The 22,647-nt window shown below is 38.3% G+C and overlaps 1 protein-coding gene across 1 annotated transcript in view; it reads right to left on the bottom strand.

The window, feature by feature from the left end:
- The window catches only part of FGD4 (FYVE, RhoGEF and PH domain containing 4), a 56,475-nt gene that overhangs the window by 7,007 nt on the left and 26,821 nt on the right, over nucleotides 1-22,647 (bottom strand). The window contains exons 5-16 of the mRNA XM_066549643.1: nucleotides 17,299-17,388; nucleotides 15,155-15,300; nucleotides 11,743-11,899; nucleotides 10,614-10,752; nucleotides 9,626-9,684; nucleotides 8,852-8,998; nucleotides 7,417-7,589; nucleotides 5,215-5,245; nucleotides 4,946-5,041; nucleotides 3,937-4,062; nucleotides 1,341-1,481; nucleotides 47-187 (exon numbers count right to left, since the gene is read on the bottom strand). Coding sequence (XP_066405740.1) covers nucleotides 47-187; nucleotides 1,341-1,481; nucleotides 3,937-4,062; nucleotides 4,946-5,041; nucleotides 5,215-5,245; nucleotides 7,417-7,589; nucleotides 8,852-8,998; nucleotides 9,626-9,684; nucleotides 10,614-10,752; nucleotides 11,743-11,899; nucleotides 15,155-15,300; nucleotides 17,299-17,388 — 1,446 coding nt within the window. The remainder of the gene's footprint in view (nucleotides 1-46; nucleotides 188-1,340; nucleotides 1,482-3,936; nucleotides 4,063-4,945; nucleotides 5,042-5,214; nucleotides 5,246-7,416; nucleotides 7,590-8,851; nucleotides 8,999-9,625; nucleotides 9,685-10,613; nucleotides 10,753-11,742; nucleotides 11,900-15,154; nucleotides 15,301-17,298; nucleotides 17,389-22,647) is intronic.

The raw sequence follows: 22,647 nt of genomic DNA, 5'->3' as shown, positions 1-22,647 counted from the left end.
AGTGACAATAATTAACTAAAATCTTTCCCATTTCCCCTGTACATACCTGTGGAGCACCATACATGTAGAGCACAAGAGCCTCCTGTTTGGGTATGACACACCATGCCTTCTGCCAGGGCTTGGACTTCTCCATGTACTGAAGAAAGCTACATATGACACTATTTCCAGATACTTCTGCAGATTCAATCTAGGAGACAGTGGAAAGCATAAAAAGGAAACTAAATTTTCCTTCAATAAAGACTAAAAACAGAAAGAACAGAAAAGCAGGAAATACATTGCCATTCACATCAGCTCTTGGACAGTATCTGCAGAAAGGCTTCAGGAAATACCCAAGAAAGATTATGAAGGACTGGATTTATGGAGAACATATATATATATATATATATATATATATATATATAACATATGCAATTACAACACACATTCCCTTAGCACATGTAATATGTTCCTTTTTCCATCAGTAACTTTGGTTTATAGACTCCTATATCACTCCAATTTTCATTTTGCCACCACAGCCTGCCTTTGTCTGTATCTGAGTATCTACAAAAATGTCTGATTTCCAAAATAGCACCATGTTAGGCACTGAAGTGCCACTAACTATCCCACATGACAACTTATCTACTTTGGCAGTCAAAATATTACGACAGAATCAAGTTCAAGCACATTTTTAAGAATAACATAAGTATTCAAGCACTAATCCTAGAGAAAAGATTAGATTAATTGCTTAAAACCTGTAGACAGAGTAAAATGCTACTCAAATTAAATAGTAAACTTGAGATGATAAGAAAGAACACAAAATAATTATGTGCTAAAATTTCCATTGACCTTAACTTTTCAGATGCCAAAAGCTGAGGACAACCTGACAACTTAAAGGCCCACTTTATACACTGATCAAAACACTATCCTACTACTCTGAAGGAAGAGGAAAACTCTCCCCCATTCTCATTGTTTTCATCCCCAGTTCTTTCAGTCTGGGTACATATTTTTGAAAACCAACTGATAGCAGTGGGGTTTGGTGTGATGAAAGCTTAAGTGCAGAAGAAGAAAACTGAAAATTTATAAGGGAAGGTTACATTTTGTCACAGGAGCTGATGTAACTGAGAGAAGCAAACAAGCTCTAAGGTTTATAATTCCCTTAAGAATGTAAAGTTGCAAAAAACAAAGCACTTTCGCAAAGGTGAGTACTGGAAACCAAAATGTATGGAATGATATGAAATTGGTCCATGTACTTTTTATTTCTCAAAGAGAAAATAAACTCTGCAAGAATGCTACCATTTTTCACCTACTGACGAACCAAAAGGATTGCAGCAATACATATACAGTATTTTTGAATTACATACCTCCAAGATGCCCTTCCTCTTCTTTTCTTCACTGTCTGTACAACCAATTATAACATGATAGCAATCCTTACAGACTTTGTTCAATTTATTGCCATCATATTCGAGATGTGCTTTGTAATCAGAACATTTCCAGCAAACCACCTTAGAAAAAAAATACATATAATATTTAAGTATTCATAGAAGTTTATTAAAATAGAAATAAAAATTAGTATTAAAGTATTTTGTAGTATATTTTTAATTATACAGAACAAGAAAGATGTCTTTATAATATGTCAGCAATAACTTATTTGAAAATAATGATTTTCCAAATTTGTGCCACTACTTCTTAACTAGAAGCACTTCTTCCTATTTATCTGATGGAAATTCTGTACTTTGCATAAAATCACATTTAGCTTTTAATTATATCTGTAGTTTCAAGTTAGGTATAGAATGAGAATATAGCCCAAGCCATGCTGGCAGTTTCATTATGCCAATATATGCCAATCTGAAAAGGTACATTCACCACCTGGTTTTCTATGTAACCAGAATGAAATTATCAGATTAAAAAAAACCTACAATTGAGATGATCTTTTAATGATATAAGGCTGATAAAATCAGAAATGGCTACTTTTTTTACTTGTCAAGAAATATTAGCATGTTTACATCTGTAGATATACACCTATATATATAAAATTTACAATTTTAAAATCAAATCATAAATACACAGACTAAATAAGCCAATATCCATTGATTTTTCCTGATTTTTCTTCTCAGTATTTCAACTTTGATATCTCATATCAAAGAGAGATATCAAAGTTGTTTCATTAGAACTGATTTTCCACAGAATTTTTCTTTCACATGAATAAAAGATGGCCTGAATAAAACATATGAGTGATGTTATTTCAAGAAAGAAAGGTAGATAAATGGACTTGAACCATTAACACATCTGAACAAAATTTTGTTGTGGACCAAGGCTTTGCAGTGCTAATCCAGATCACCACCTTCAGCTTGTAGCTCTAGACAATCCTAGTTAAGTATTCCAAATTAGTCACTTCTTGAAAGCCATCACTGCTATCCAAAATTACCTCCCATGAAAAAAGTCTTTTGAAAATAAAGCACAAGGAGATCTGATAGAACTATAATAGAAGGAAGTAGTTAGGAGTCTAAACAAAAAGAGAAATAAAAACAGAGGGTGTGCTTTCAACATTAACAGAATTTTAAGACAAAAAGATCTGGGGGAAGATCTCTATGACAACTGTAAACTCAATAATTTAGAGCATCCGAAAAAGTCTCTAGTGTCCTGCAAAGCACAAAAGCAGCACTATGAATGCAGCAACCCCTCATACCACTTAAAACATAAGAAAGAAATCTGACAATACACCCTGTACCACAAATATTAAACCTGAGCTTGTACTACCATCTGGTGGAGACAGGCAGAGCTGCTAGGTGGCAAGAAAGAAAGCACAGTGTGTTTGCTGTTTTTTTGTTACCTTCTGAAAACTCACAAGTCATACTACTATTGCCTGATGGCTGCTTTCAAGCTGGATGTGTTACTGTAGTATCCCACATGGAAAGCAGCAGCAAAATTCTCTCCCCACCCTTACATTCCCTCCTTCTCTGATTCTTTGCACATGTTCACACTTACACACTGAACCCAGCTGGGAGCAGCTCTAAGTTAACCTAATGAAAAACTGCAAGGTTTTATGGTTTTTGGTGGAGCCAACCAGTGCTGCCTGAAATAATGCTGGGTTATGCCATCTTAATATGGTCTTGAAACTCTTCATATTAGTAGAATTCTCTCAAAATTAACAATATACTGTGTGCAGTGCCTTGGGACATTATACACGAATATATGTTTCTAAAGACTAGAGTAGGCAGAGGGTCCTTGGTGGTGTGCAGAGCTGCTTCTTGCAGCTACAAGTGCAGCAGCAAACTCCACAGCACTGGCCAGGCTGCCCAGGGAAGCTGTGGATGAATGCCCCATCCCTGGAGGGGTTCAAGGCCAGGCTGGATGGGAGTCTGAGCAGCCTGGTCTGCTGGAAGGTCCCTGCCCACAGCACTGGGGTTGGGACTTGTCACTGTGATATTTTGTGAAAACTCCCTTAGCCAGGATTTCTTCTCTTGGCAAGATGAGAAGCCTCAGCTTCTCCATGTTTTGCTCCTTTGGAATGTGATTTGGAGAATTGTTTACCCAGCATGTGAATTGTTTTAACCTAATGACCAATCCCAGTCCAGCTGTGTCAGGACTCTGGTCAGTCAGGAGTTTTTATTATTCATTCTTGTCTAGCCTTCTCTTTCTTTAGTATAGTTTTAGTATATAATTTTCTTTTAATATAATATCATATCATAATATAATAAATCAGCCTTCTGAGAAGGAGCCAATTCTCATCTCTCATCATTCTCTGACTTGGAGTCAATTCTCATCTCTCACCTCGTCCTGGGGACCCCCACAACACCGCAACATTTGGTGACCACAGGGACTGGGTGATGTTTAAAGTCCCTTCCAACCAAGCCATTCTAAGACAGTATGATGACAAGGAGCCATGAGAAGCCAGGCAGGTGCCTGGAGACCCTGGCAGCAATGCTGAGCAGCTGCAGCAGGAGGATGTGCACTCACATGTCCACACGCTCGGCAGTGGTGCCTCCTCCTCGTCAGCGCGTTGAAGGGCTCCTTGCACTTCATGCACATGGTGACCTCGTTGTCCCGGATCCACCTCGGCGCCCTCTTCCCAAGCTCAGCATTCTAAAGGAGGGCCAGGAGGAGGAGAAAAGAATTTTAAAAGCCTAGTAAAAAACTGCACAGTACTTGAAATAGGGAAAATAGTTATTCTCATCTGTAGCAGGCCCAGAGCCTGTAAGACTTCCCTGGCGGTCAGAAATCCAAGATAGGAAATGCCAGGTCATGGTGACTGGACTAGAAGCCCCTCTCTTCTGCCTTCAGACCCCTTGCTTATCTCTCTGTAAGACTATAGGTCACTTTCCTTTAACCCTTGCTACTGGACAATTTCCAAAACCCCTGTACCCTATATAAAGAGCTGCTTTTGCCCAGCTCGGGCAGAAGAGCTGTCACTGGGAACCTTTGCAGAAGATTCAATAAAGACATCCCTGTGGAACCTCACATAGCCTTCTCCTCTCTCTCCCTGCATCTGCCTGCCTAGGCACCTAGCAAGCTGAAGGGCTGAAATCACAATGAGCTGATAATCACTAAAGAGCTGATAACACTTAAGCTTGCAAAGGTTGCCTGCAGCTAAGAACGGGAGCTCGGACAGCTGTGCCGAGCAGGTCAGAGCTATCCCAGACCCGTTGTTACTCATCCTCTGGAAAGGAAATGACAAAACATAGCTCAAGATGCATTTTGAAATCTAGAAAAGAAATAATAAAGAACCCAGTCAAAAATCGTGATGCATCACTGAAAGGGGGCTCTGTAACGTGTTTCAAGAAAGAAAGAGGCTTGTTTACAAGATTTGGCATTTTGAAGAAAAATAATTACCAATAAGATGACTGCTTTGTGATTACTCTGCTTTAAGAAAGATGAGCTTGAAAACAAAGTTTCTGCCAAACTTTTTCCACTTATTGAAGAACACAATGGGTATTAAGAAGGTTACAAAGGAATAAGAGCAGCTTACAGAGACTTCAACAGGCATGTCTTCATATTCTTTAGCAATAGCATTTCTGAAAGTTTCATTCCTCTGCTGAAAAGCTTCAATAGTACTCTGAAGTGCCTAAGGAAACAGTGGAGAAATTCCTCAGACATGGTAAAATTTAAAACACACTCTGCATTCTGACCAGTTATTGATCAGCAGAGAGAAGGTAGAGACAGAAAACATTAATATTACTTTTCTGATTGCTTGAGTGGCAAAATGTTCAAGAAAATAAAGAATGTAGATGAATTTACCTTTATCCATTCTTCTTTATCCTGTTCAGAACTAAAAGAAATATTTGACACATTAGTTTGAGACTAGTTTAGGAAACATTATCTTACTATCAACAAGTTCTTGCAAAAGCCAAGTAACTCTTCAGTAAATGTCAAGAATTTAAACAATACTAATTTTTAACTGTCCAACTTTAAAAAAAAAAGCAAACAAACCAAAAAAAAACCCCAAACAAACCAAACCAGAAGAAAAAAGTTAGAAACATAACACTTCAGTGTATCTGGCTCTCCAAGAGTTGCCTCCTCCTTGGGTAATGTGTTGGGAAAAAACCCTAATGCACCATGTAATACCAGTCATACAAAAATTAATTTTTCTATGGATTACTCTGAAGGATGCCAAAGAGAACCTTTACAACATCTCAATTAAAACTGCTCCCCACTTGTTGTTTTGCAGTATTAGCAGAAGTTTCAAGCTGGCTGAAACCTAAACTACTGTTGGCCCTTCCCACCTACCATCTGCACATGAGGAAAAAGAAACCTGTCCAAGCAGCCAAAATTATTCTTCCTACCTGCTTACAATAAAAACAAAATGCTGGGCTATTAAGCGTAGTACCTGACCAGCAGCCTTCCAAAGAAATAATCTACCAGCTGTTTAAAGACAGTAATTGAAAATGTACTCCAATAAGAGTTTGAAAAATAAATATAATCCTCCTACTAAAGAATATGCCAAGAGTAAATTAAAAATTATTACAGTGTTAATACAAGCACATGAATTAAGGACATTAAGGTGTAGGGTACATTCACTACTCACACATTGATAAAGATTTTTCTAATATAATTGAATAAGAGCTTTGTGGCATCTATTCCTTCAGAGTTTTTTACAGACTTCATGTATTCTAACAATGATCACAAAGCAAAAGATAAAAATCTGTGCTTCCCTCACCTAAAATAAACTGATGCAATAAACTTTCTCCGACAGGTAATGTAGGAAAGCTAACAAAATAAACTTACTTTGCTGTATCAGTTTTCTTCCAATTGAAACATGCTTCAGGAATGGTATAGCAAGATGCCACCTTTCACCATTGAAATAGGTGCATGGCATAACAATTTACAAAATATTTAGCAAGATATCAGACAGTAATTTACAGCACATATGACTGATAGCCAAAAACTCATCCCAGAAATCTTGCAGATCTTAGTGGAAAGGGTTTTTTTGTGCCATTTTTCAAAGTATATATTTAATTTGAAATTGAATGAAAGTGTAGGTAAATACCTATATGCTGTTATATTTGCACATTCTCTGCTGTAACTCTCATTAAATATTACAGGTTTTCCATAAAGGAAAGAAGCTTGCAAGTTCATTGGCTAGCAAGCTATGGTTTGTCCCCAAATACTTGGTGCCAACGCAGAACTATACCCACCATCGACATTTTCCTGCTAATTTAATCCTTGCCTCTCTGCAATGAAACCCTGACTGCTAAGAATAGGATTTTTAAGCAGGACCAAAGGAGAGAAGGAGCATCTCACTTTATTTGAGTCTAGACAGGGGCAATTTAGCCTAGGCAATGCAAAAAAGTGAGAGGAAGGTAACTCAGCAAAAGGAGGATACAAGGACTAATAAATTGGAGAGCAGAAAAAGTGCCAGTCAGAAGAGTGCATCTGGAGGAAAAGGACCCAAGAACTAAGAGGAGAGCTTGCCTTCCAGGAGGAGGTTAATATTTGGGACTGGAAGAAAACAAGTAGATGGGAAATGGGGCTGAGGAACAGAGGAAAGCAGATGCTCAGCTACTTCTGCAGAAAACTGTTCTGTGTGCAGGTAAACCCACTGGGAGGAAGAGCTTTGTTTGTTGGACCTGCCCTGAGGTGAACAGACTCGCTGGTACCAAGGCAGCTCAGATCCCAGAGGCAGCAGTGATTATCACACCCAGTGTCCTAAAACACCTCAGTCAGACAGGCTGCCTTAGCACTGCTCTCAAATCCCCAGCCAGCCCATTCACAGCTATCTTGGGCATTTCTGCAAGGTTAGCCAATGTGCTACGCATCCTAGATGCATCTTCTGCTCAGGGAGATTCTTGGACTGAAAATTCATGATTTTTTGGCAACCTAGGCTATTTCCAAAACACCAATATTAAGATGAAATCCGCTGCCTCGTTCTTCAAATCTATTAATCCACTCTTCTGTATGTATATATTTGGTCTCAAGGAACTGGCTAAAAAGACTGCTTACCTGGCCTGCAACTCCAGTGTCCTCTCTTTTCCAGACACTTGGAAAGTGTGAGGATATTCTTCATTATGGGTTTCTATAATCTTCATGCCATCTATGCCAACTCTGGTTCGAACCGAGAACTTGGATCCTACCAGGCTGAATTTGGGGACGCAGTAGAGCAACATATTGTTAAACTGGGGGGAAAAATAAACACGAGGTTTTGCACTAAGAAAAACACAGATAAAACCACAGTTTGTCCACTGAGAGCTGGACAATATCACAAAGCTGGACTTGGTGGGTGAGAAAGCAGGTTCTTTCCTGATCAGCTGACACATGAGAAGGCCAAAGCTCTAATGCAAGACAACTTCTCTTTCTTATTTCTTTAGGAATAAAATTCAAGGACAGCTTCAGTGAATTTAAGAATAATTGTTCTGCATGTGCAGCAGTCTTCATAATATTTATTATCAAACTATACTCAGACCAGATGTTCTATGCCAATGTGAAGCTTTTCTAACTAAATCTGTTCTTATGCCCCAATTCTGCCAAACCTACTGTAAACTGTAGAATAAGGACTTTTCCTTTCAGTGCATACATTTATATTTATCCTGTACCAAAATAATTTTGTTTTGTACAAGTTCTAATTAATGTTATTCAAAGACATTATTTATCATTTCTCCAAGACAAAAGAACATTTCTTACAGTTTTTATTCCCTGAAACCCTCCATATCACGAGGGGAAAAAATAGTACAGAGAGCAGGACAAAGATATATTCCTTTACTAAAGTAGAACTTCAAATAATGTTTAAATGTCTAAAGCCACAGCCTAGAAGTACAGTTATTAAATCAGATATAAAGTGTTTAATTTTCTCACTTTTTCCCTCTCTCATTCTTCTCAAAATTAATTATTGAAAAGAAAAATTCACTTCAGTTGAAAAGTCACTTCAGTTCAATCCTATTTCATAGAAATCCTGACTAGACTATTGCCTAGTCTGTATCAGAGACACAGCACATTTGAGCTTGTCACCTCTCATAGGAAGAGAACATCATTTAAGTCAGCTGTCTGGCCCCAGCTGAAGTCTTTCTATTGTATGATTTCTTCTTTTGTTTGAAGCACAGATAAGGAGGAGCTGTGCCTGTCACTACCCTTTATTAACCAGAAGAGGGGCCATGCCAGAGACCCCTGAGCAAAAATATACCAGCAATTTTCAATGCATGGGAAGCAACAAACTCCACCAAACCTCTTCCACAGGAGTTGTAAGGGAGCATGGCTGTGCTTTTCAAACTGCAGCTGAGAGGATGACCTGCCACGACGAAAAGCTCCCACAGAACCATGAGACTTACTTACTGGGACCTCAACACCCAATCCATCAGGGCAAAGATCCTAAGCTTTTACATTTCAGTTTAATGAGGGTTTCAAAGTTCTCAGCAGCAGCAGCAGCAGCAGCCACCACACTCACCAGGAAAAGGTAGCGCTCTTGGGCAGACGTGTTGCGAGCAGCCAGTTTAAGGATCTGCCCTTCTTTGATCAGCTCATTTGAAGGGTTCACGATGTCTTCCTCTTCTCCCAGCATCTCATAGATCTCCAACAACTTCTTTAGATTCTCCTTAATGGTGAAAACACAATTATAAAAGTTATTAATTGAAAACACAGGTCTTGATGCAGTTTAAATTAAATGATGGGAGCTGGCATAAATCGGGAGACTGTTGAGATTTGGAAAATATATTTATACCCAGCATGTGTGGTCTGACTGATTAATTTAGTTGACAAAGCTAGAAATACTTTTAGAAATGTTATATCCTTAGTAATTTTTAAAATTTGTTTTTAAATTGTTTATACAGTCTGCATTATTTCTTGCCCAAAACATCTCACATTTCAATTAAGATCCTATCATTCCAGCCCAGTCAGGCAGAGAAACAGTAACTGCTCTTTACAAACATTGTCCTGCACTCACAGGAACAGATGAAACATGGGTAAGGGTTCAGTGCAGTATCAGGGATTTGAGCCAGGAGAATAACTAAGTATGTCCCATTTTCCACTTCAGAGAATTTGTTGCAATGACAGATTTTGTCTATTATTTCCAGGAACTGTATATATACGTTAAATAGGAACAATCACTTCGACCCAAGAAACCAATTCTTGCCATTTTAGGGAAGATTTGCAATTCACTCTCCTAGCTTGACCAAATATTGAAATATACTGAAAAGTGATCAGGAAAATAAGGATCAATTACCATCTTTCTTATTGCACTGTTTGAGTGACTTGCTGCAGTGGATATAATTTCCAGGGATTCTAGACAGAAGAAAAATACAGTAAGTAAAACCAAAAAGCTGTACTTTTACTTATTTATGTACTACACAGGGGGGGAAAGGGGGGGGGGGCACTGTGGTAATTCTACAAAAATGTTTGTTGTTTTTACGTAAATTACAAAGTACAATAAATTTCTTCAGTTAGCAATAAAAAGAAAACAAGGTAAAGTTGAAGGCATTAAAAAAGTCAGGTACCAAATAGAAACAATAATATGGAAAGAAGAAGAGAATTATTGCAGTTTACTCTAGCACTTCAGTACTTAGAATCACATTTTTCTGTGAAAAGAACAGTCTTGGTTCTCTCCCTCCTTTTCTCAAAGTAGTTCACAAAGTCAAACTATATTTTTTCAGTTGAAACAGCTCATCTTACAAGTGTTTACTGTAATGGTACTAAAAATGAAACATTTAAAAGAATTATCTCGCAAGTGAATTTGAATACTCCATGCAAATACCTTGAACTGTTCCCATGTAAATACAGAGAGGAAGAAATTTAAAAGAGGGCTGTGCTTTTTCCCTGCAGAAGCTTCAAAATACAATGAGCCTAACTTCACTTTTTTACAAATAGCAGTCAAACATTCCAAATGTGCATAAAGCAAACCAAAATGCCAACAAAAATAAATTAAAAAGCCACCACAAGCCCTGATCATCTGCAAAGCAACCAAATCAAAACCTGTGCGCTATTCCAAAACCAAAGTAAAACTTCTGTGCTCCAGGAGAATACTAAAGGCTTTATGGCTTTAAAATTAACTTAAATCCAAACAGATTTTTTTTTTTCAAGGAATGCTATGATTTAACTGATCATTCTTTTCGTGGGTAAGTCTTCACTTGATCTTTCCTGAAAATATCTTTAATTTACAGTATCCTCTTACTAATATCTTATTATAGCTCCTTTAATGGCCTGAAGATATTTACTTTCAGCATCTTTCCAGTCTAGGGAATCCTGAGGCAATTTCCTTAGGTAGTCCTTTAGAAGCATCTCGTAGCGTGGAATGCGTTGGACTGGTTCTAGCATGTGATGTTGCAATGTCAAATTTCCACACACTTTTTCCTTCTAAAAAATTGTAAACATATTTCAATGAAGCAGGCAAAAATGTCATTACAATACCATAAAATAAAAGTTATGGTTGATGAAACAAACAATGTATTTTGAGACATGCATGATAGATCTTCTGAAAAAATACAGAACTATTTTACCAAACCAGATAATCAGAAAATCTTCACCAAAAAAATAACTGCAAAAACTTTTCTAAGTATTTGACAGTCTTACAAAAAAAAAATCTTTTAAACTCGAGTGTATTTTAAAATAGGTTTGTAAAACACTCAAGAGAAATACTCCTAAATTAGTAAGAACAGTTCATGACCACATATATAAACAATCACTCTAATGGGCTACAAAGGTATGTTTTACCTATCTGAGGAGGGAATGCTTTCTTTGAATTTCATTTACAATGTCAACTCCCTCAGCAGTGTCCCTCCCTTGCATCTTAAGGTGTATATTCATTTCCATAATCTTAGATGGAATTAGATTATAAAAACAAAAATTGCATTAAAATCTACATGCTCAGACTGCAGCAGGACACACACCTGCCAATTCCCAGAGACACCCCCAGGGAGCACCAGAGGGTGTGAAACGAGCCTTTGGGAAAGACTGGCATCCCTGGGCTCTTCAGCTGCCTGTGCTCAGCGTTACTGTGAGAAAACACAGTATTACCGAATGCAGTGCAGGGATCTAGGGATGCACTGCCTTTTCACTTCACCCTAAAATGGTATTTACAACAAAATGCACTATTTTTATAATCTTCAGATATTTCAACCTTTACAATTTGCTCTTCTATTTTGCTGGAGAAAAAATCTGGATTTTTGTGGGTGGGTTGTGCACATAGGCAGGAAGGAGTAGGGAAAAACGCAGTGTGAAGTGGATAAAAACAACTACCTTAATTCTAAGGGATTTGGTATGTCATTTCCTCTTTAATCCTTTTTTCATCCACAAACCTATGCATTTTATATATCACTTGAGGATCTCCATTGTTCTCACCATTACCTGAATGTCTTGGATAATGAATTTGAACTGAGGTGACCGTTCAGTCCATGTTTTCACCAGTTCCATCGCGTTGTCGAAATTCTTCACGTACTCGCCGTACATCTTGAGGAAAGGAGCCAACTTCTGCAGAATATCTCCAATCCTAGGGGTGGTGGTCCTGCAAAGTAAGAGGGTGGAATCTCAGAGCAAAATGGAAAGAAAAAAAGTCACTCAAGCTTATAAAATGTTTCAAATGTTTAACAGAGAATCCTTCTGTTTGGGATCGCCTCATATGGAGTTCCAACATAAGCATTAAACCTGAATTCACAAGGGAAGTGTGTTTATATCCCCTTTGATGATGTATGAGCAACACAGGTCATGTAGAGGACTACAATAAGTAAAGCTATAAATTGAAGACGTGAAAGATTTTATTTACAAAACATGGCCTAATTTACTTTACCTGCAGTTCCTTAAAATTCCATTATCTTCTTTTGACCATAATTTAATCCTTAAAATATCTAACCTGTGGTTTAGTTTGAGGGCTAAACCCATTCTGTACAGCTTCCACTCTGTCCCTTGTATAAACATACGTATTAACATTCGGGTTTTAATTACTAATTATCTAAGGAAACATATGAAGGAAAGATAATCCCTTGGATTCCAGTCTTTTGTGAGAACTTTCCCACGTTTTTCCCAACTCCTGATGGCACCTTCAGATAAAACAGAATAGTAAAGTAGCAGATGGAGAGGCTGAGAGAAACTGCACTCCCAGGGCACACAAAAAATGTGGAGCAGCACATAGGCACCTCCAAGAACTACAATAGGAAGCACATTTCATGTCTCATTTTCAGGGACAGACTCAGAAATCACTATCTCAGCATGGATTTCTAAAAGTCTGAAATCAATGTTCTCACAGCAGTCTAAAGTGAAAAATTCTACAGCCCACTCCAACACACCACTTCTCTGAGAGAAAAGCTGTGCAGAACAGAAGAGTTATACTTGAATGGTGAATATTGCAGGACTGTCAAGAACTGGTCCAGCTGCAGCTGCCTCTGCAGGGCAGAGAGTTCCTGAGTAACACCTGGCAGAGGGGCTGGGTGCTGCTGGGGCTGGCAATGAGGGGACAAGACAGGGTGGGAAGCTGGTCTCTAAGTCATGCAGGGCTCTTATGTTATGTCCAAGTACCTGCTACTGGTCATCCTTGGGTCCAGAAGACTCAGGGTATTGTATTTAATTATCTTGTTTGATAGCCTAGTGAAAGGTCTCCCTGCCCATGGAAGGGGAGTTGGAATTAGATGTTCTTTCAGGTCTGTTCCAAGCCCAACCACTTGATGATTCTATGGCATGGGATCACTGCTGTGCTCTGTTACACACTTTTCACGAGAAATATATTGCAACAATGCTGGTTCTGGCGTTTTCAAGCCATATGTTGTAAGAGATACTGAGCTCCAGCTGTTGCTCAACTCATTCAAAATGCAGGTACCAGACAATTTCACTTTCACTTGGTAAGTTTAGATTCACACTGCCTTTTCTTCCAAAAAAGAAATTGCTTTTGATCTGCTTTACATATTTTTACTCTAAGTTTTCAATTTAAACCACAACTCAAGAAAAGGTCAGAAATTTTTATCCAGCTTTTTTTGCTAGATGATAAAGAATAATAGAAGCACATAATGCTACCCATAGAACATACTTAATTTCTTGTGTCTAATGAGAGGAACTTCTGAGAAGACTGTATCTGGCAGAAGCTATTATTCCAGACAATTTCAGAGACCAGTGATGGGGAGAGAAAATTACCCCAGGTTTTACCTTCAGCAATGATCAGAAAAAGCTGTCTTCAACTGCACCCTTTTTTCTAACTCCTCCCAAAAGCACAGTGTTTCAAGGACATTTAAACAGGCTGTCTCAGGTACAGCACAAAGGTTGTTTTCACACAATTCAGAAAAGATAATATCCTTGTGATATCCTTTATTAGCTCTACACAAAGAGTCAAAGCTTATCTGCAAAAGCACTTTTCAACCTTTGAAGCCATATAATTATACACACAATAGTAGTGAGCAGTTTAGCATTCTGCAAATATGTAAAGTAAGGCAACCCATATTCTGTGCTCCATAAAGTGTCTAGAGCAGAATTTTAATATTACACCTTGAATCTCATTTCAAATTACATAGCACTGCCATAATGTGGTGTGAGCTGTTTTTGAAACATCTAAACTGCACTTCTCATGAACATGCACTCTAGTGTAATCCAGGCATTCCTATTTCCTATCAGATTTTTAAAAGAAATGGGTAGTTTTTACTTACTCAAGTCATTCTGCAAGGAACTTCTCATATTTCACAATGCTTACACTTTATTACTTCCTTGCATTATAGACTACCTAGAGGTACCATGTGTTTGTGCATGTGAAGTATTCTATTTTAAGGAACCATCATTTAAAGGGGAATCATCTTACAGAGTCAGAAGATGTACAGCTGCTGTCTAAAGCACCACTGTATGGTCTAAGATTTTCATATATATCACAAAAAAAGGTCTTTCTCCCCTCATTCTTGGTGTGTTTTTTGACAATAAAGGAGCTATATGATAGTGTAGCTGGAAATTATGTATGGACAAACACTTGAATTCCTCATAATAAATTCTAGATAACATAGAATATAGGAGCCAAACAAGTGCTGAGGTGAAATGACTGGATGAAACTGTATTTACAATTTCTTTTTAAATGAGGTTACCCTTTTTCCCAAAGAAGGTAGGGAAGCAGCAATGGTTTGAGACCTTTTCTTTTTTTTTAATTACATAGAAGAGACCAAAAGTGTACGGCTGTGTTTTAATATGTCCAGAATCACACACACACACACACCAAGGCAGGATAAAGATACTACATCTGTACATGAGTATTACACAGTATATTTACACCTGTTCTATCCTTGCTGGCTCCAAATAGAGGTCAAGGAAAGCTGAGGTGAAAATGGCCCTGAAATATATCTAGCATGGATTTTAATTTCAAACAGAAAGCTAAAGCATAGAAGAAGATGATTCTTTCCCACATTATTACAAAAGGCAGTAAAAACAGAGGTTACTGTACTTCAGCATTATCAGAAACCACATATGTGTTATTTACCTCAACTTTGTACTCTGTAAAATAAATTCACCAGGTAGCACATAATTTGAGTCTGAACCCCTAATTTAGCAATATCATGAGCAATCTCACTGGCTTCAGTGAGGTTACTCATGATCCATGTCCTTTATTTTGAGCAAATGATGCCAGTCCTCTGCTGAGTCAGATCCTGAGGAAGAGTGGAAGAGCAGATGTTCTCTTACTCACAGTGGTCCCTGGGCCTGGAGAGCTAATTTGAAGATACTTTCCCTACACCTCAACCCTGCAAGAAAGTTTCTACAGACACAGTTTTAGAAGTGTATTAACCAGTGAATTGCCTCTTACCATTCTTGCATTCTTTTTTCAAGTTCCGGAAGTAAGAATTTACTGTGGAAGGCATTTATTGATGAAATGTTGGAAAAGATTTTATTAATCACTTCAGGTGGAAATGAACCTCTGTTGGCTTCCTCAAGGAGTCTGGAATAGAATACCTGCAATACAGAAAAAGAGCCACAAACTTATCAGCCTATTATATTTAACCAATGGAAGACCACCTATCCACCCCTCCTGCTCCAGCTGAGGCAAGATAAATACTTCAATAATACAGATGGGTAGTGATTCATTCATTCATTGCCTTTGCCTCTCTGGAAGTGAAAAGCTTCTCCTCCCCTTACACCCCCCTTTTGTTCTTGTAAGGCAGGAGAGCACTGCAGGCAGGGCTGACACAAGGAGAGCCAAGCTGAAGCAGTGCCATTTGGGAGCAGCTCCAGACATTTCATCCTGTCTGTTTTAACAGCTACATCATCTCAGCTTTCCCAGTCTTCCAGCAGTATTTTCCACTCTTCTGTTCTTTGCAATTAGCATGATGTCTGATCACCATTAGCCCCACCAATTCCCTTGAATGCTGTATCCCCTTATCCTTTTGAAATCAAAGTAGTTGGCAGACTATGAGTGGTCCCTACGTATCATTTAAAGTACAGAAGATACCCAGTTCTGAGTGGACTATAGTATCTTTTAAAAATAAATATCTTTTTTCTCCTTCAGTGGGCTCAATCTGACTAGGTGCACCTACAAAATGTGCATCTGTTAATATGCACATCACAAAAAAACTGTGCTTTTGGAGAGCTCTTGTCCCTCTGCCACCCTCTCCCATGCTTGAACAGATTGTATATCCCTAGAAAAAGCTTCAAAAGTCTGGGTAAGGACTTGCAAAAGAAGAAAAGAGTCTGAAGACAGCAACTTTGATCACCCCAACTGAGACAGCTGAAGTGTCTTAAAAGAAAAAAAAACATTTTTCTCCACATACACTCTAAAATATGCCCAGTTTGCTGCATTGCCAACAGGACAGTAAGTTCCTTTGAAGACCATAAAGATTACACAACTTTTTAACCAAGTTCAGAAATATAACAGTCCCTTCCTAGTCTTCTGCTTTCCTCTCATTAGCAGCAGTTGAGCAGCTGTGTTTTAAACTCATTTTTCAGGATTTTCTCCAGTTAATATTTGAAAAACAGACATAGCAGTAATGCACTTAAAAAGCCATCAAGGAAAATAATTGTACATTACCCATCAGAAAAATCTATGCAGGAAATAAACATATTTTTTTATTTTTAAAGTTCTCTAAATCACTTTTTTTCCCCTGCAATATTTTGGCTTTAGAAGTTACCATACATCTATCACAATGTAGGTCTGCTGTGTAAATCCACTTTCTTGAGGACAATTACTTAGATCCCCAAGCAGCCTGAACAATTATTGTATCAATTGAGACTTTTTACTTTTCATCAACTGTTTGTACAAAATTTCTGCACTGAATCTGAGAAATTTAAACTGTAGAGTCTGAGAAAAATATGCTGTAGTAAGGCAATGCAAAGCTAGAGGCACCCAAGTAAAGTGTATATGTGTTATGTGGAAAGCAAACAAGACTTAGGAAGGAAAATTCTCAAGCACAGACTTTTACGTTTAAGAAATATCAGCTAGATTGTACAAAGCATGAGAGTCCAACCCTTTCCTTGCAGGAAGAGTAACTTCTGCTTCTAAATTTGTCATGGGAAAACAGAGGATATTCTTTTTGGAATGGGCAATTTCTAGGTTCTTTGGGACTAAAGAAAAATTCTGATTGGGTGGTTCAAATTAGGAGGATTTAGTAATTTTCTAATGAGTGGGTGATTGCAACATTCACTCCAATTCACTGAAAGCCAAAACATGCTTATCCATCCTCCTTGTTGGTTACCAGCATGATTGCTTAAAGTGACATCCCCACACACAGAACATATTGCATTAATAGCCACAAAATTCTAATACTTATTTAAAAATACAGCACTCTTAAATTAGAAGCAAAGGCAAAACCGTGAGGGAACAGAAAATGACTGGCAGGAAAATCAGCAAATTGTGAAAAACATGCCACACCTCATGTAATTTATACCTACACTTATACATAGCCATTTGAGTGAATTCAAGGCAACACAATAAAAGCAAAGTTGAGAAAAATGTACCCCATCTAGGAGGTCCAGTCGGCTAACATAGGCCTTTTCTGTTTGCAGAAGTTCATTGGCAATTTTGTGACGTTTCTGCTCATCTGTCTCCTGGAAAAAAAGAAGAGCAACTCTCAGGATACTGAAGAAAATATAATTAATAATAATAAAAAAATTGAAAATACTTATGACTACCTTATAGTCCAAAAACTGAAATACAAGTTTAACATTTAGTAATAAACACCAACTTTGAAAAATACATAATTTCTCACAGTTTAATCAACACATACAAAAGCCAGAGAATGTTAAAAATCAAATTGTGAAGCAAAATTCAAAGCCTAGAAGATGTAGTATTTTCCAGTTTGTATAGGGATCTTTGCCAAAGCACCAACTCCCTACTCAACAGATCAGCTCACATCCTGGTAACTGAGTACCACTGACCTTTCAGAGCTGGAGGAGCTGATTTACAGAGTAAGAGGGAACAGATGGGAGCACTCAGTGCCCACCCCCGCCCCATTCCAGAACTTATTTGAACTGTACGTTCTTTGCACAGCAAAATTATTGAAAAATGTGGTACAAGATGTTTTATGTTCACCAATACATTCATTGCTGAATAATTATTGACTGCAATTAGAGGACTCCTTCATTAAGTCTTTATGGAAGTAATTTTTGCATTTTAAGGGAAGCTTTCATTTTAAAATATTTTATTCTGCAAAATATATTTCTGATTCTTCTGCTGAACAGAAACTTAAAACATTCACTCAATTTTCAATATTAAACTAAATATGTTAGAATATGTAATTGTAAGTTGCTGGGCAAAATTACTCCACAACAAACAATGAAAGGACAGCCTTCTACAATGTCAAAACATTAGGGAAATGCCTCAGGCTTGCAAGTGTCAGGCTCAACAAACTGACACTTCCATTACAAGGTTCTTTCTCCAGATCTAGTGATAGTCTGTTCACATCTAACAACATCAGAGTCTTCCTGAAATAAATGGCAGTATTATCACAGTACTTATGGGAAACTGGTAATTGCTAGACAAACCATAAAAATTCTTCATAAACAAAAAATAAAGAGGAGAGCTTGAGTGGTTTCTGATTTCAAGCTGCCCACTGCTTCCCACAAGGCTATGAGAAACATTTGCAAGTACCTTTACAAAAATTGTATGAAGAATACAGAATATTAAAGTACAGTCTTATATTTAAAGCAGTTCAGTGCATTTTTTCCCCATTTTGGTATTCAATAAGTATTCCAAATTTCAACGTATTTCAGTTCTAATCTGCAGTGTTCACAGTTGCACTGCTACATGGCAAACCTCCTCCCTAAAAACAGGCTTTCAATAGTGACTTCAAAGCTGTTCATTAAATCTGTTTAAATCAGCATAGCAACCACAGTAACCTGCAGAACAGTGTTTTAAGTGCTGTCAAGAGACATTGCAGGGAGCTGGAGGATTAGCTATTACAGCTACAGCTTGCTGCTTAGTGCAGCCATTTACAAAAGATCTCTCATGTGGACTTGAGGCACAAAACCATGGAGGTTACTGGTTCCTCAGTAATTTTATTTTATTTTTTCTCACCCCAGAACCCCACTTTGTCCCTGAAGCAGTGCTATAGAAGCAATCCAGTTTTTAGAAGGTTACTTGAACTAATTAAGAGAGGGAAAATCATGCATAACAAACGCCAAAAAAAAAAATCACATAAAACGAGCTGAGCCCAGATTTCCAATCCTCTCAGAATCAACCTTAGACATCATCTTAATTCTTGAACCTGCACCTCCTTTCTACATCAATTGCACAACCTGACAGAGGGATCTTCTGTGTGGGGGAAAGATGCACATCACAGATGAGTTATATTTTAATTGCTGTGGCGTGTTCCTATTCCAGCTTAAGAACACACACCTACAGGGTCAGATCAGTGCAAAATAGCAGAAAACTCTACTACTGCTTTTCTTTCATCGTGTCCTCAGTGGGGAAGCAGAGGGTGCTGTTGGGGGGAACTTCAAAGAACAATTATTTCAAGGAACATTTTAAACTTCTGTGACAATCCATAACACGTGGCAACTCAACATATAAAACCAAGCAGAAATGGCTAGTGTGCTATATAGAGAACATTTACATTACACAGGTACATTATTTCATCCCTGGAGCAAAATATCAGCAGTGTGAGAGACCAAGAGTTGCATCAGCAGGGACTGCAAACCTGAATCTCTACTCCAATGCTTACAGTAAATTTGTCAGCTGTAATTTATTACAAAGCTGCACATCCTTAGAATAATTATATTACTATGCAAGAAAGAAATTAAAGTAAGTGATTTTGAACTCTGAAAGTAAGAAGAGGTGTGAAAAATGCTGGTGAAAGTATTAACTTTCTTATTATCCAAACCAAAGAGGAGCCATCTCCTGTCAAGAAAACTGTACCTGCCAACATGACAGTGATGTATATGATTCACTCTTACTCAGGCATAGCCCTTGCCCCGAGGGATTTGAAGGAATATATTAAACAACACAGGCAGGGTGAGAGAAGTAGAGTATGAAGAAATAAAATTTAAATTAGACTGTACTTGTTTCTTGCACAGCAACCAAGAAAGCAGGAAAATTTTGGTATCCCTAAAGTAGTGACTGTTCACAAGAAGATTTATGCATTCATATTGGTTGCTGAAGAGACACACCTTTGTTCCCTGTACTATTCCCAAAGATGACCAAAAACTGTAGAATCAACGAGGTGGTAGAACCTCTCAAGTCTTTCAACAGCAAAACATTTCTTGGCAGAGAATTAACTTTGCAAAACCAAAAATTTTACCCTGGTTAAACTTGTGAAAGTTTACATTTAGAAATCCAGTATCTACACCAGGTTTCTGCATCTGAAACATCAGAGCCCCCAGCACTATCATTAAAAGAAGACATCCTATAAGGACTTGATTAAAAGATGTTCAGTGGATTCTCCCCATCTGTGGCATGCAGGCAGTCTATATCCCTATTTCCTACCAGTCCCACAGCAAACACTGACACATTTGTCCTCTTGTCCTCAGTTAGCTGCAGCAGCAGATTCCCCACAAGATGTTATTCAGGAAGTTAATTGATTGAGATGTTCTTGTACTATTCAGCCTCCGCAGTTTACACAAACCAATTCTTATGACAGGAGGTGTTTCTGCTGCAAGGCAGGAAAGTTTTAACTTTTTAATTGTCTTTTTGCTTGTTATGATTGTGTTTCATTACCTTCAAACTAATTCAGTAAATAAGAGAAATAAAGGATACTCTACTCTGGCTGTTTGGGGAAATTGTTTCAGATCACTGCCAAATATAATAAGTTTTGCTCAACTTTTTCCAGAACCTGCAATAATCTGTCTTTAGTAAGATCTACAGCGACTGGGGCGAGAGGGAGAGGAATAATTGTAAGAGCAACACTGTTTCAAAACAAGCCTTCTTTTCCAAGTCCAAAAAGTAATTTCTGCATTGGTTTTGCACCAGTTGCCAATTTAATTCACCCCTTCCAGCTGTGGATTTAGGATTACTTCTACTGTACATGTACACATTTACAAAGAGGGAGAGCACCACTTTCTGCTCTTTCCTGAACTAAGAAACATGACATGCAAGAGACAAGATACTTTGCATCAGCATCAAAATACATATATCAGACTCAAAGTTTGATTATGACTCACATGCATCTGCTCCTTTTGCTTTTATTCAACTGTACTTACATTTTTAATCAAAAGGGCAGGAGAGTGCTGTTATCCTGTGTGGAGCAACTTCAACTGGACTGCATCCCAGTTTTAATATTCTATAATGACTAAGTAGGCATTTAGCAAAATCACAGATTGTCTAATGCTCTTACTTCTTACCAGTGTGTGCTTGAACACAGAAACAGCTTAAAGCTCCACCAGAACTCTCCTGGTGCTCATCATCCCTCTCCTAATTCAGACAGCATGGCAGCAGTTACTTAGACCACCACAGGACTGATTTTCATCTCCAGGTTGCATTAATCTAAACTAAATCAGTGTTTGACTCTGTAAAGGGTGGCAGACATACTTCTTAACCCCACCAGACTAAAGGGAAAGTCCTTGTTGCACAAGGTATCTCAGGAAGGGTTGCTGTGACCCAGCTCAGTTTTACAGACTCAGTTCTGCATCAGTGCAAGCTTAAAAGTCATCCTGCATGGCTATGTCTTGGTTTTGTACCCTTCAAGCACCAGTGAACAATATACATCTAGGTACACTCACATTACACCTCACAAGCTGACTCAGTGTCAATATAAGACAGATCACATGTGCTGGTCCCAGCAGCTCAAAGACAGGTTTTAATGAGGTTGCTGCCATTAGCATTTGCCCAGTTCCTTCCTGAACTGAAAAAAAAAAACAGAATTGCTTCCCTTTTCAGCTTTTTTTCTTGAAAATGCTCCCAGCACCTTACTGCGTGACTTGGATTCAAGCTTTACATCGTTGCCCACGGAGAATTCAGCACTTCATAGGCACAGAGAGGGGAAACAGGCATTATCCAACAGGAGACAGAAACATTATCACAGGTGTGGCAGGCCAAAAGTGCCTTGGACTGTACCCAGGCTTATGCTTAGGTGGGGATCATAACATTCACTCATTACTGGAAAAAAAACATTACAGAAAAAAAAAACAACCCCTAAAAAAAGAAGAAAACCACACAGCCCATCATTTTCTTATCATTACCCAGGATATTTCATCCACCTTTCCCACTCACAGAATTACAAAATTTCCCTCCAGGCACGTATGTATGTGACCCCCAGCTAACCAAACTCAAGGGTTGCAGTGAGCTGCTGCAGGTGCACACCTGACCAGCAGTGAGGAGCTTTTCCAGCATCAGCTGTTTGGCTCTGTGGTGAAAGGGAACGCTGGGCAGGCTGGGCAAGCTCCCCCTGCCAAACAGGGGATGGCTGGACCAGAACTGTTAATCACATTTACTGCTTTGGTAAAAGGAGGCAAACTCACAAGTAAACTTTCACAAGTGAAAAGTATGCACCATTTTTCAGCAATTAATTTCCCAAGACAGGTTTCCTTCCACCCACTTACTTCGCTTAAGCATTTAAATTCTTCCTCACAAGGGAGTTCAAATTCATCATGATACAAGTTCTCCTTGGTAAAAAGTTGTGTATTTAGTATACCCTGAACATTGCATCTATCTGATCACTAGCAGACTGCCACTGCCTTTCCAGCTTTGACTTGACAACTACATCCAAGTTAGGGATTCACACAACTCTTCTGCCTGAAGCTCTGTCATGACAGTTTACTGCACATGGCATTTTATTTCATATACACCACTAACATGTGTCCCTTGTAGGCTAGCACAGCTGAAGCACGGTGCTAAACAGGCACACGTGTTTGAGTTTCACTTTTTTTTAAACC

Source organism: Molothrus aeneus, chromosome 5 (assembly GCF_037042795.1).
Source record: "Molothrus aeneus isolate 106 chromosome 5, BPBGC_Maene_1.0, whole genome shotgun sequence".
In the NCBI taxonomy this organism is placed as follows: Eukaryota; Metazoa; Chordata; class Aves; order Passeriformes; family Icteridae; genus Molothrus; species Molothrus aeneus.
Note: the sequence above shows the minus strand (reverse complement) of the source record. Positions and strands in the feature narration are given on the sequence as shown.